The following is a 14,381-nucleotide window of genomic DNA, read 5'->3' as shown; positions in this document are numbered from 1 at the left end:
CAAACGACGCCGTACACACATTCTTAAAATGTGTACGATGACAACGGGAACACACGTAGATGACCTGGTTACCCATACAACGTGGCAATTTAATTGGTTTCAGGCAGGAAAAAGCGGGACCTGAACACAGGTGCGCAGATGATAATCTCTCAATAAGAAAAATAAAAAGACACCCTAAAGTAATTCAAACGTGGAGTGCGAAACGGTTCCTTAGAGAGGTGGGGTTTTCGTGATCTGCAAGTGACAAGTGACTTCCTTTGGAGGAATCAGGTGGAGAAGGACCTGGCAGCACTTGGAATTTTGAATTGGCTCCAAACTGTGAAAAAAGAATAACGACTAGCGAGCTGTTGTAAACTCGGCCATAACCGCGTAAGCGGTGTCTACGCTAATAAAAAAGAAAGATGTTAATCCACCTAGTATTTAACGGATTATTAATAAATCGTTTACCTTGTAATTCACTTTTGAGTTTGATCATTGGAATTTTAAATAAAAGCCCTAATTTAGAAAACTAGATTTTTAATTTAATGCCCTTTACTTTCACCTTTATTTCTAACTACCTGATCCGGCAAACTTTGTACCAAATCTAAACAGACCTAAACTTTTATCCAAAATAAACTTAAAACAAACAAACGGATGAATAAGATATGATTAATTCGCTAAACTACGTCAATGTCGTCGTATATCTCATACAGCTCATTGTTCCATTGAATCGCCGTGGCCAATGGGCAAAGGACCATAAATATTTCGCAGAAATTTTCTTTCAAAAACTCGCAACATTGACACATCAGATGTTGTCATCGTCCATGCCTCTGCACCATATAGCTGGACGACTTCAAAGTTATGACTGCCAACAGTGATGTGAGAACTAAGTCGCGAGTGTGATGACTGTTTGTTTGATGACAGGAGATACTTCGTCTTGTCTTCGTTCACCACCAGACCCATACGCTTTGCTACCTTATGTAGCCGGTAGAAAGAAGAACTAACAGCGCGGTTGTAAAGGCCAATAATATCAATACCATCGGCGTACGCCAGCAGTTGTACAGTCTTACAGAAGATTGAACCTGCTCGATTAAGTTCTGCAGCTCGAATTATTTTCTCCAGCGATTGAAGAAGTCGCACGATTGGGAGTCGCCTTGTCTGAAACCTCGTTTGATGTCGAACGGCTCGGGGAGGTCCTTCCCGATCCTGATGAATCTTTTAGTATAGCTCAACGTCAGCTTACACAGCTGTATTAGTTTTGCGGGAACACCAAATTCCAACAACGCGGCATAAAGACAGCTGCTTTTCGTGCTATCAAATCCAGCTTTGAAATCGACGGAGAGGTGGTGTGTGTCGTTTCTCTTTTCACGGGTCTTTTCCAAGATTTGACGCATGGTGAATATGTGGTCGGTTGTTGATTTACCAGGTCTAAAGCCACACTGATAAGGTCCAATCAGTTTGTTGACGGTGGGCTTTAATCTTTCACACAATACGCTCGACAGAACCTTATATGCGATGTTGAGGAGGCTAATCCCACGGTAGTTGGCGCAGATTGTGGGGTCTCCTTTTTTATGGATTAGGCAGAGCACCAATTCCAATCGTTGGGTATGCTTTCGTTTGACCATATACTACAAATGCTCCTTATCAGATCTTCGCAGCCGGCAGTCAACCGCCCTCATCGCTTTTTTGTTGTTCTTCAGATTCGTAATTGCTATTCGTACTTTTTCATGGTTGGGCAATGGAACGCCTTCTCATGCCGTTAAGCTTTAACTGCCATTCAGAAGGCTCTAGAAGTGTTCCCTTCACAATTTATGTATGGTCATCGGTTATTACATCACTTTTTTTGGTTTTACGAGAGTATACTCCAGCGTTTTTTTTACGTGATGGGTCCCAAACTCAGCGCACAACCCTCTGAAGGTGATGCTTCTTCTCACTTTAGAGCTCCTTCTAAAGAATGTCCTTTGGCGACGCAGTGGATACTTGGTCAAACAACGGAAGTCGTGAGCTTTTGAATCATATGTAAAAGAATCGTTTCTGGCCACTCCCAAGTGAATAGCAATCTGAGAACTTTCACCACTTGCGTGAACTTTTACACATGACTCCATATTCCTAAAGTTATATTATTATTCTCAATTATTTACACGTGATGTTGCTCGCTTACAAAACAGGGTTTTTCTAAAATACTGGCTATTAATAAAGTTTCAATTTTGGCAGACACTGACTGTTATGTTACAGTCGATTAATCAATTTAAAGTTTTCAGATAAGCTTAATCTTTTTTTGTTTATTTATTTGTACTTGTAATTAGTCAAAGCCCGCGGCTCCGCTCGCTCATTATTGTCAAGGATGTCGTTAATCGTGATAACAATATAATGGAATTGTTACATTGGCAATTTACATTTTTTATTGACTTCCTAAATCACTTAAGGAATAGTACATCTTCTTCTTCTTTACTGGCGTTGACACCGCTTACGCGATTATAGCCGAGTTAACAACAGCGCGCCAATCGTTTCCTCTTTTCGCTATGTGGCGCCAATTGGATATTCCAAGCGAAGCCAGGTCCTTCTCCACTCGATCCTTCCAACGGAGTGGAGGTCTTCCTCTTCCTCTGCTTCCCCCGGCGGGTACAGCGTCGAATACTTTCAGAGCTGGAGTGTTTTCGTCCATCCGGACAACATGACCTAGCCAGCGTAGCCGCTGTCTTTTAATTCGCTGAACTATGTCAATGCGTCGTATATCTCGTACAGCTCATCGTCCCATAGAATGCGATATTCGCCGCGGCCAATGCGCAAAGGGCCATAATTCTTTCGCAGAACCTTTTTCCTGAAAACTCGCAACGTCGACTCATCGGTAGTTTTCATCGTCCAAGCCTCTGCACCATATAGCAGGACGGGAATAATGAGTGACTTATAGAGTTTGGTTTTTGTTCGTCGAGAAATGACTTTACTCTTCAATTGCCTACTCAGTCCGAAGTAGCACTTGTTGGCAAGAGTAATCCTGCGTTGGATTTCCAGGCTGACATTTTTGGTGGTATTAATACCAATTCCTAAATCGACGAAATTATCTACAACTTCATAGTTATGAATGTCAACAGAGACGTGAGAGCCAAGTCGCGAGTGCGACGACTGTTTGTTTGAGGAGATATTTCGTCTTGCCCTCGTTCACTGCCAGACCCATTTGCTTTGCTTTCTTGTCCAACGTGGAGAAAGCAGAACTAACGGCGCGGGTATTGAGCCCAATGATATCAATATCATCGGCATAAGCCAGCAGCTGTACACTCTTATAAAAGATTGCACCTGCTCGATTAAGTTCTGCAGCTCGAATAATTTTCTCCAGCAGCAGATTGAAGAAGTGGCGCGATAGGTGGTGATACATCATGAATATCTGGCCAGTTTGTCAGGTCTAAAGCAACACTAATAAAGTCCAAACAGTTTGTTATAAGTGGGCTTTAATCTTTCACACAATACGCTCGACAGAACCTTGAAGCATTCTTCTTATCATTTCTTCACCGCCGTGTTCGAATAGCTCGGCTGGCAATCCATCGGCCTCCGCCGCTTTGTTGTCCCTCAGAATGGTAATTGCTGTTCGAACTTCTTCATGGTCAGGCAATGGAACGTCTGCTCCAACGTCATCGATTGGGGAATCGGGTTCGCCATCTCCTGGCGTTATGCATTCACTACCATACGGCAGCTGGAGAAGTGTTCTCTCCTTAATTTTAGTATGCTCTGGGTATCGGTGACTAGATCACCTTTGGGGGTTTTGCAAGAGTATGCTCCGGTCTTGAAACCTTCTGTAAGCATTTTTTCGTAGAATTTTCGAGCATTACCCCTGTTGGCCAGCTTGTCAAGCTCTTCATACTTACGAATTTCAGCCCCTCTCTTTTTCTGTCTGCAAATGCTTCTCGCTTCCCTTTTCAATTCTCGGTATCTATCCCATCCCGCACGTGTTGTGTTCGATCGTAACGTTTCGAGGTAAGCAGTCTGTTTTCTCTCCGCTGTGACACGGCACTCCTCGTCGTACCAACTGTTCTTTTTCATTTTCCGAAAATCAATGGTTTCGGTTGCAGCTGTACGTAACGAGCTTGAAATGCCGTACCATAGTTCCCTCACACCGAGTTGTTGACGAGTACTCTCGGAGAGCAGGAGTAGAAATCATTCGGCTGTTTGTTGTGATAGCAGCTTCTCGACGTCGAACCTACAGGAGTGTATGACAGTACTCTGTGACGGAGTTTTTATCGCACTCTGAATCCCAGACCAAACTTGCGCTCTTTCATATGGGCACTGTAGTAAATGACCGAAGGATCTACTCTCCTTAGTCCTTGTCCCGTGAATCGCATTTTTTGGACGGTGGTGATGTCAGCCTTCACTCTAACGGGAACATCAACCAGCTGGGCAGCGGTACCTTCCAAATTAAGGGACTGGACATTCCATGTGCATGCCTTCACATCGTAATTCTTATTTCGTTTGCCACGGTCGTCATCAAAAGGGGGTTCTCTCATCCGAGGCTGTTTTTGACTGTTCATTGGGGGCGTTTTTCACGTGGCTGGTTTTAAATCCTGCGTAAAACCCTGTGTAGAGGATATTTCGCTTTTTCACTTTAGCTCGCTTTCAAACGGATGTTCTTTGGCTACCCAGAGGATACTTGGTCTAAGACCGCCAGTCGTGAGCTGTTTGAGCCATATGTAAAAGAATCGTTTCTGGCCACTTCCAAGTGAATGACGATCGGAGAACTTTCCTCACTTGCGTGAACTTCTACACATACTCCATCCTTCCACGAGTTACTGTATTTATATATTCTTCGCTTTCAAAGAAGAAGAAAAATACCCAGACGCACATACTTCTGTTGCGTTCATCCAGCGATTCTGGATGGAAAGCCAAATGGTTTCTTCTGGAAGATTTTTTTTAATTAAAAGAAGACGATGAGAAACTTAAAAAAAAAAAATCAAAACAATAAATTGGCGTGGAGGAGCGCATTACATTAATGTAAGTAAAACAAGAATTGAAACCTATTCAATTAGTTTTATTCTCATTTATTTTTTAGGTACCTCGTTCATGGAACAACTTTTGAGGTCGTAACCTCGATGCACAAATTAGGGAAACAACAGTACTGAATATCGTACTCGAAACATGTGAAACACTTTGGTTACATTTGTGCCCGATATACCTTAGGAAACCGATTAACACACAATCGGGCTATTTGTTTTATAACTATAAAAAATTGTATATCATAATTTTAATGGCAATATGTGACGCTAGGTATACGTTTACCTCTGCCAGTATTGGTAGCTATGGTGGCCAAAGTGACGAAGGTAATATTATATGATTTATAATACTTTATTATTTACTTATTTTGATTTTATTTAAAGGTGTTTCTCAGCAATCTACCATTGGTCAAACACTTTTGGAAAACAGATTGCCACTACGACCAAAAATTCCATTATAGAATGAATCCACAACAGATTTTCCACATTTTTTGTAGCCCACGAAGCGTTTCCGTTGAACGAAAAGTTAATGCGGCCATATCCCGGTGTACAGCTGCCACGAATCAATTTTCAGTAATCGGTTGCGTAGAGTAATAGAAAATAGTTTTGGCATTTTAACCGCTTAATGGCGTGTTCTACAAAAGGTCATAGACTTTAGCCCAAAGAATGTCGAAACGAATGTGTTAACATGCTTGATCTTCACAATTTTGTAATGTTAAATGATTATGATCGCTATTATTGTCAAGATACATTTGTAGACATAGACTCCGCAGACCATGGAATATTGCAAGGAGAATGGTGTGATGATTTGAAGAGGGTTAGAGGTCCATCACATTCAATAAGTACAACTCGACGCAATGCATCTAATATGGCATTCCATTTAAGGAACCTTTTAGCAGAATGTTTTGTATTCAAAATGTATAAATTTTTTTTGTATGTACATATATTTTTCCAAATACCTTTAACCATACCTTTTGCATGATTACTTTTAATGATATTTTATTAAACCATGGACTTAACTACAAATCTTGTTTTATTTACTGAAAAAGATAGATACTGATAGAAACTAGCCTATACAAACATCTAAACTTACAATATATCCGCATGTGCATACTTTAGGCAAAATATTAGAAGTCATCATTCATTAAAAATATTTGATACTAGCTGACCCCGCAGCCGTTCTTCTGCGTTGTGTTATGTGTTGTGAAATGAAAATAAAATTGAATTTAGTATTTCATTTTTTTTTTTTTCAATGTAACGCAGCTTGATAAATAACACTATTTGGTTTCTGTTCTGGTGTACAGAAAAGATGGTTTTCCAACTCGTGAACACGCCACGTATATCTAGCCATGTGAAAAACATAGTAGTTCCAGATTTATGTCACACTCTTCTAGCGACTATCCTTGTGAACCGTTAGTTGTTATCGCAAATGCAATTTTGACTGAAAACTGAATACGTTTGAACTGAAATGAGTGCCCCATTACACAACTTCGGCGCATAAAGATTGTGAAACATAATAACGACAGATCCAACATTGAGACGCAAATAATGCTGTGGCATACCAAGCCTCTCCAAAGAATTTTGAAATTTCCCTGGATAATTCACGGTTTCGCCTTCCTTGTCAAGATGATCGATCGATTTGTATGACCGTAAGTCTCCCGGAATTTGACTTTGAATCTTCTAGTTTAAGTCATTAACATCGGTATTTTTGGCAGCTAACATTGCGCGTGCACTCAAGCAATCGCAGTAACGATAATTTCGTTAATGTTTGGATAAACATTCGTGATAAGTTCATCTTTCGTTGAAGTCAATAAACAAAAGGCAGGTGAAATTGATATCAAACCACTGGAAGTACCAACCAAAATTCCCCTATTTCCAATTCTTAGGGAATACAATGTAAATGTCGTCGGCAATGTCATTTTTTTCGTATCCCATAATTGACGCAGATTTGAAGGTTGATATGTCAAAATGACCATCGCGAAAACTGTGCGAACTTCAGTGGCATGTTTGATTACATTTATTATCATGTTCCAGCAATTGTAATTGCTTGCATGCTTCTCAAAAAGTTACACACACTCTACCATTCACAGTGCGCAATGACTCAAATGAAATTGAACCACGTACATTTATCAATGGCAACCGAAGGTATTAGCAATCGTCGTTTTTCGGGTAGATTATGTAAATTCGTCCTAAGGAATTAGTTGAGAACACACCTGGATGTCAATCTACTGGTTGGCCTTGCTTTCTGCGTAACTATTTCTTCGGCATTTCCAAATAGAGCAATGTTCTCAAAACGAAAGAAAAGCACGTGGATAGTGTTTCGTGCATTTATTGCAAGCGGGATTGTGGTGTCCGCAAGGTCCATGCACCATATTGGTTTTCATCGCTTCGTTTAATACTGGATCTTTCTCTGCATGAGGAATTTCCGCAGAAATGATTTCATCAATTTGATCTGGTGTAACCACCATCCACCATTCAAAGAAGAATGTGTGCGTGGGGAAAACCTCTTTTTTGTAACTCAACAGAGTACATCCAGCATCTGACTGCACCATACTTGTATATACATACGTTGCTCCAAGATAAAGTCCATCAAACATCGTAGCTGTTGTTTGAAAAGTTTTGCGGTATTATCGTGATGATCGCTTGCTGATTGACAGCGATCCATAATTCCACACATATGTCATCGCATCCTGGGAGTCTCATGTAGTTCTTGTGTCTTGGGCTGCCATACGTTGATGGCAAAAAGAACGCCGACCGATATTAGCGCGATGTCTTCGTTGCTTCGTAACAAATTTCAATCTGTAATTGATTACTTCGTTCGAAACACACATAAAGTTTTCACTGAATAATTTTCAATAATTTTTCCGGAATAAAAAAGTAAGCGACCGAAATTGAACGATTCAAATAATTTACAAATCAAAATATTGAAAAACAAAACAAAAAAGAATTGTATGAAAAGTCACTTTTTGGAAATTTCCAATTTTTCGACTTTTCCTTATGAAAAGTATATGGTTTTTTTTATATCTAACCCTTTCCAGATCCACAGCGAACAACTTCTGATTTCATGAAGATTGGTTCCGCCGTTCTCGAGCGTTAGCGTTACTAACAAACAAACAATCATTTTTACTTACATATGTATGTATGTATGTATGTATGTACATATATACAAAATAAAACCTTTGTATGGGAAAAAGAAAAGGGCTGTTTTTAGGAGTTTTCCGGCAACTTTCGTAATTTTTTCTTACATAAGAACCTTCCCCTAATAATAACAAATACAACAAAAAAAAAATCAGCCAAATCGGTTCAGCCATTCACGCGTGATGCCGTGACAACGAAAACGGTTTCATTTTTATATATAAGATTAAATATTTCTGCTACAACAATATAACCACATAAAAATAAAAGACATACAATATTTAAAAATTATAAAAATATTATGATCTTATAAAGTTCGCAAGATTTTTTGAAGCAGCTGTCCTCGTCGCTTGGCCCTTTTCCGGATCGAAGTTGAAGCCGATAACTTCGAACATTTATAAAATGTTAAAGCAAAAATAATGAACTTACGGTCTGGGTACAGCCGAGCTTTAAAAGGCTCATACTCTCCAACAGTGGCCATGGTTTGGTATAACCCGCCCCACTCCCGTATAGTGCCCCATTTTTCCAACTTCTCTGCTGTATCTTTCTCGCAGAGTCAACCACCTCTTTGCACATTGGTCTTCTATAAAATACACACAATAAAAAGGCAAAGCTTCAAATTAAGCTATAATATAATATTTTGAGCTCTTAATCACGATACGGAGGCATCCGTGATTAATTGCTAGATAAATTGGCTAATCAAGTAAATAATAATAACAATAATTACTAACCTGTAGCTCCCAGCTCCTTTGCCACGCTTGCCCAGGCAGCCTTCTTTTTACTGAGCAGTAGCCTATAGAGATGGCAAATATTTTAGTACCTGTGATTTTGTCACTGCTACTTAAAAATCACTGGTCACAGCTGTAACAAGTTTCCTAAAGTAGCAGTGACTGGAATTAACGAACACATGGGAAACTTCAACAAAGTAGCAGTCACAGTATCACATGAAAAATTGCGACTGCGACAAAATAGCATTCACAGTGTAACATGGAAAATTGCGGCTGTGACAAAGTAGTAGTCATAGTAAAACATGAAAAATTGCGACTGTGACAAAATAGCATTCACAGTGAAACATGGAAAATTGCGGCTGTGACAAAGTAGTAGACATAGTAAAACATAAAAAATTGCGACTGCGACAAAATAGCATTCACAGTGTAATGTTAAAAATTGCGGCTGTGATGAATTCATATTCATTAAAGCTATGAATTCTCTTCAATTTTAGATAAGTAAAAATTGGTTAATATATAAAATAAGTTAATTTAGCTTTAAACGAGTAATACTTATGTACAAATTAAATTGATTACAGAAACCTCAATGCGGTAATAAAGCCAATTATAAAGCTTTTAATCTTAAAATTGCATCAATTTTATATACATTTACATTGGTACTGTAAATATAAGTAACGAAATATTTTTAAAAGTATGTTTTCGATAACTTTAAATAGTTTCTATTGAGTATCTTTATATTGAAAAAACCCTTCAGAGATTCTACATATTTATTGTGACTTAAAAAATCTGTTTCGTAAAAAATAACGGATCATTTACATTAACTTTTGTACGAAACGGTTACAAATCATTTTGCTTATCTTATATAATATATAATAAATATAGTTTAAAAAAACTAAAAAACACGCTTTTAAAGCATATCAAACTAAAAAGTGAAAAATAATTCTTTGTATAAACTAACAATAATAATGAAGGAAAAATTCCTGCATTATGCTCGATATATGTCATATGTCACAAAGCACCCCACGCTTTTCTCACAATAATACAGGCATTTTTCCTTCATTATTATTGTTAGTTTATACAAAAAATTATTTTTCCCTTTTTAGTTTGATATGCTTTAAAAGCGTGTTTTTTAGTTTTTTTAAACTATATTAATTTTTAATTTTTTAGTTTGATGTGAGAAACCCCAAAACTTGTTAAAATATGAACTATGACATGTAGTATTGGTTAAGTAAATCGATACTTAGGCAGTATTTAATATCTACTCGTAACCTTTCATTGACTAATTTTTACATTATTTGCCACCAAATTCTATTGACGACTTTACGAATTATTACTTCTTAATCGAATCATTTCTTCTAAAGCTTCACTGTTACATGGGGTTTTACTTGTCAAATTTGAACAGTCCAGTTCTTCAATTCGAATACAGTCCAAAGATCTACAACGACTAAGTGCTACATAAGCTTGTCCAGCAGCAAACAGTCGAGAGCCCAGATAAATGTCACTAAAACTAGTTTTATATAGATGTTGCATACTTTTAAGCGCATCTTTCTGGTGAGCTGCTTAAACTTACTATCGCCTTCCTACAGTGTCGCTCAAATATTCTACGTTTCAGTACCACTTAAAAAAGTTACAAGCATACATACATACATACATACATAAATACATACATACATACATACATACAAGTGAAGCTAATAAAAGCGTATTAAAAATGAATCGCAAAATGTGTTGGTAAGCGCAAAACTCAACAACGCCTGGACCAATTTGGCCAATTCTTTTTTAAATGTTCGTTTAGGATCAAAGACAGTTTTTACGGCAAGAGAAATTTAAATAATTATCGGAAACCCCCTAAAAACAGCCCTTTTCTTTTTTACATACAAACGAATTAATGTTTGTTTATTAGTAACGCTAAGGGGACAACTGATCCAATCTTGTTGAAATTTTCAGAGAATCTTCTGTGTGGATCGGGGAAGGTTCAGAAATAAAAAACCTGTATGCTTTTCGTGAGGAAAAGTCAGAAAAGTGGACAATTCCAAAAAGTTAATTTTTTCCATACAAATTTTTTTTCAATTTTTTTTGTTTTGTTTTACAATTATTTGAATCGTTCGAATTTGTCGTTTGCTTCAAAATTTTTTGAAAATTATTCAGTGAAAATGTTTTGTGTGTTGCACAGAAAGTGATCAATTACAGATTGAAATTCGTTACGATGCCATGAAGAGGTCGGGCTAATATCGGTCGGCGTTCTTCTTGGCATCAACATACATTAGAACTGTAATAAAGCGCTTTGTATGATATTTACTTTTGCAATTCATGAACTTTTTCCGACTGTTATGTGTCTCGCAATTAATTTGGAATATGGCCAAAGAGTTTATTTCAACCCAGAGAATACAGCACAGCCAGTGGAAACACCGCCAGCAAGAAAATTAACATTTACGATTTTTTTCTCAACTTTCGTCAGTGATCCGTTTGCGAGAACAATGCTCTATTCGAAAATACTTTGATATTATACTTGGAATGCATCGTCGAAGAAATAGTTACGCAGAAAGCAAGCCAACCAGGAGATTGATTATTGTACGCGGTTCACCTTTATTTGATTTATTGCGTACTGTGAATGGTACGGTGTGTTCAAGTTTCGGAGAAGTAAGCCAGCAATTGCAATTGCTGGAACATGTTAATCACTGGAATGAAAATGAAGGTCGCACACTTTTTGCGATAATCATTTTGACATATCAGCCTTCCAACCCGCGTAAATTAAGGGATACCAACAAAAATGACATTGCCGAAAACATTTCATATCGTATTCGCTAAGAATTGGAAATGGGTCAATTTCGGTTGCTACTTCCGGTGGTTTGATAGCAATTCCATCTGTCGTTTATCAATTAACGAAAGATGAACTCATCACGAATGTTCGGACATTAGACAATTTATACTACGATTCCTTTAGTGCCAATTTCTAAATTCTTTGGAGAGGCTTGGTATGCCACCGAATTATTTGCGTCTTAAAGTTAGATCTGTCGTTATTATGATTCGCAATATCCATGCGCCGAATCTGTGTAATGGAACCCGACTGATTGTGATGAAGCTATCAAATACAAGGAGGCAGAATGCTTGATTCTACGAATTCCTTTAGGTTCTAACGATTTGCCATTTCAGTTCCAACGCCTTCCGTTTCCAGTGAAAATTGCATTTGAGATGAAAATGAACAGGACACAAGGATAGTCGCATAGTGTGTGGCATAAATTTGGAAATGCTATGTTTTCACATGGCCAGATATACGTTGCGTGGTCACGAGTTGGAAAACCATCTTTTCTGTACACCGGAACAGAACAAAAAAAATGTTTTTTATCAACTTGCGTTACATTGCAAAAAAAAATGAAATTATAAATTCAACTTTCTTTTCATTTTAAAACACATAATTTCACACAGGACAGCGGCTGCTGGGTTAGCTAGTACTTAATAAAATTTAAAGATGTCTGTATCAAAAAGAACCAAAATAAGTTATGTGTAGAAACTAATGAAAATGGTAATATATGTGGCAACCCCAAAGTAATGTGGCAACTCCGAAGTAATATGGCAACCCCAAATGCAACTCTGCAAAGATTATAGATATGGCAACCCAAAAGCTGGATAAGAAGCCAGCTTGACGACCCGCCATCTTTCCTTCTTCTTGGCGCATCATCACGACTGCAAGCACGTCACATCATTTCACTCTCCATTTCAATTTCAATTCAACTATAAATTTTGTATCAAATCTAAAATTATTGTGGACATCCCACATATTGGGGACCCCAACAAAAAAGAAAAATGACGGAAGAGGAAGCGGTAAGCCAGGTAACAGAGAATTTGCAGCATTGGGGCCAATGGGCAGAGGACATCCAAACCCGCAACGCTGTAGTGGCCAAAGTTTCCATCAGGATCCTACCATTCTGACACGCAAAGCCAGAACTGTGGATGGCGCAGGTCAAGTCGCAATTCATTGCGGCGGGCATAACGAGCGGCAAAACAAAGTACCACACCGTCGTGGCTGCGATCGAAAGCAACGAGCTAGCCCAAATAAGCGACATAATTCTTAATCCACCGAACAGTGAATTGTATATCACGCTAAAAAATCGTATAATAACACAATTTGCGGACTCGGAGCAAAAACGTGCAAAAAAGCTACTGCAGGAACAAGAGCGCGGTGATATGCGTCCATCACAGCTCTTCCGCGAAGTGCGAAGTCTAGCCGGCAGTGGGATTAATGATAATATACTAAAGTCCATCTGGATGAGTCGGTTACCTTCCAACATGCGACTAATAATTTCTATCAGCAACGAAACGCTCGACAAAGTTGCCCTGCTCGCGGACAAAATATGTGAGGTTAGCGACACCCCTCACGTACACGTGGTCGAAACTCCACATAAAGCAAAACACGCAATCAATCCAGCAGCAGCTAGCCGAAATCACAAAGGAGATAGCCTCAATAAAGGCGAACATAAATCGTCGGCATAGAAGTCGCAGCAGAGACCGTCACGTTCCGGCATGCAAAACAACAATTCGAATGGTTTATGCTGGTACCACCACAAATTTAGTAACGATGCCAAAAAATGTCGTAGCCCTTGCGTAAAAAAGTTAAACTAACTAGTCTGTCGTCAATGGCGGTCGACGACAGGCTCAACAATAAAAACCGCTGCTTAATCGTTCGAAAATCTACAATAAACTTTCTCATCGACAAGGGAGCTGAAGGCAGCGTAATTCCACCGACGCAACAACAACGTACATGCCCGGACAAAAACAACTACCTCTACGCAGCAAACAAGTCCACCATAAAAACTTACGGCGAAAAATCTATGTTCCTCAATCTGGGTCTACGCCGCCAATATTCCTGGAATTTCATAATTGCCGATGTGTCACAAGCCATTATCGGAGCTGATTTTCTATCGCATTTCAACTTAGCAGTCAACCTACGACAAGGCAAAGTCATCAACGACGTCACAAATGCCAGCAGACTGTGTTTAATATCAAAAAATAAAAAGGTGGTTTCTAATTTATCTTACACTAACGTTTATCAGCCGTTCCAAGATTTACTGAGGGAATTCGAAGACATCACGATGGAAATCTTTTCAGTCAAAAAACCACAACACTTCGTCACGCATCATATCGTCACCAAAGGACCACCAGTCTTCTCCAAACCGAGACGCTTATCTCCCGAGAAGTTAAAAGCCGTAAAAGCCGAGATACAACTCTTGCTGAACACAGGCATCTGTCGTCCATCGCGCAGCCCATGGGCAAGCCCGCTGCACATGAAAAAGAAGAAAAATGACGAGTGGAGGCCTTGTGGAGCCTGATAGGTACCCCCTGCCACACCTTGCACGACTTCACTCATTCCCTGCACGGTTGCAAAATTTTTTCCACACTTAATCTGCGTCGGGCGTACCACCAGATTCCGGTGGAGCCGAACGACATACCAAAGACTGTTACAACGCCATTCGGCATGTTTGAATTACCGTTTATGTGCTTTGGTTTAAGGAATGCCAGTCAAACGTTCCAAAGATTCTTGGACCATATCTTCCGTGAATAC

The 14,381-nt window shown here is 38.9% G+C and overlaps 2 protein-coding genes across 2 annotated transcripts in view; both read left to right on the top strand.

The window, feature by feature from the left end:
- LOC125779311 (uncharacterized) overlaps positions 1-14,381 on the top strand; it is a 329,486-nt gene that overhangs the window by 301,187 nt on the left and 13,918 nt on the right. The window lies entirely within an intron of this gene.
- LOC125779754 (uncharacterized) lies at positions 13,456-14,148 on the top strand. Its single transcript, XM_049461025.1, has one exon. It carries the CDS (start codon positions 13,456-13,458, stop codon positions 14,146-14,148), a length of 693 nt encoding a protein of 230 aa, XP_049316982.1.

Source organism: Bactrocera dorsalis, chromosome 6 (assembly GCF_023373825.1).
Source record: "Bactrocera dorsalis isolate Fly_Bdor chromosome 6, ASM2337382v1, whole genome shotgun sequence".
Taxonomy (NCBI): Eukaryota; Metazoa; Arthropoda; class Insecta; order Diptera; family Tephritidae; genus Bactrocera; species Bactrocera dorsalis.
The sequence above is the reverse complement of the archived record's forward strand: the minus strand, read 5'-3'. Positions and strand labels throughout refer to the sequence as shown.

What these genes read in the sequence shown, in the direction of transcription:
- LOC125779754 (XM_049461025.1), top strand. Translation starts at nt 13,456, where the DNA reads ATGGCGGTCGACGACAGGCTCAACAATAAAAACCGCTGCTTAATCGTT.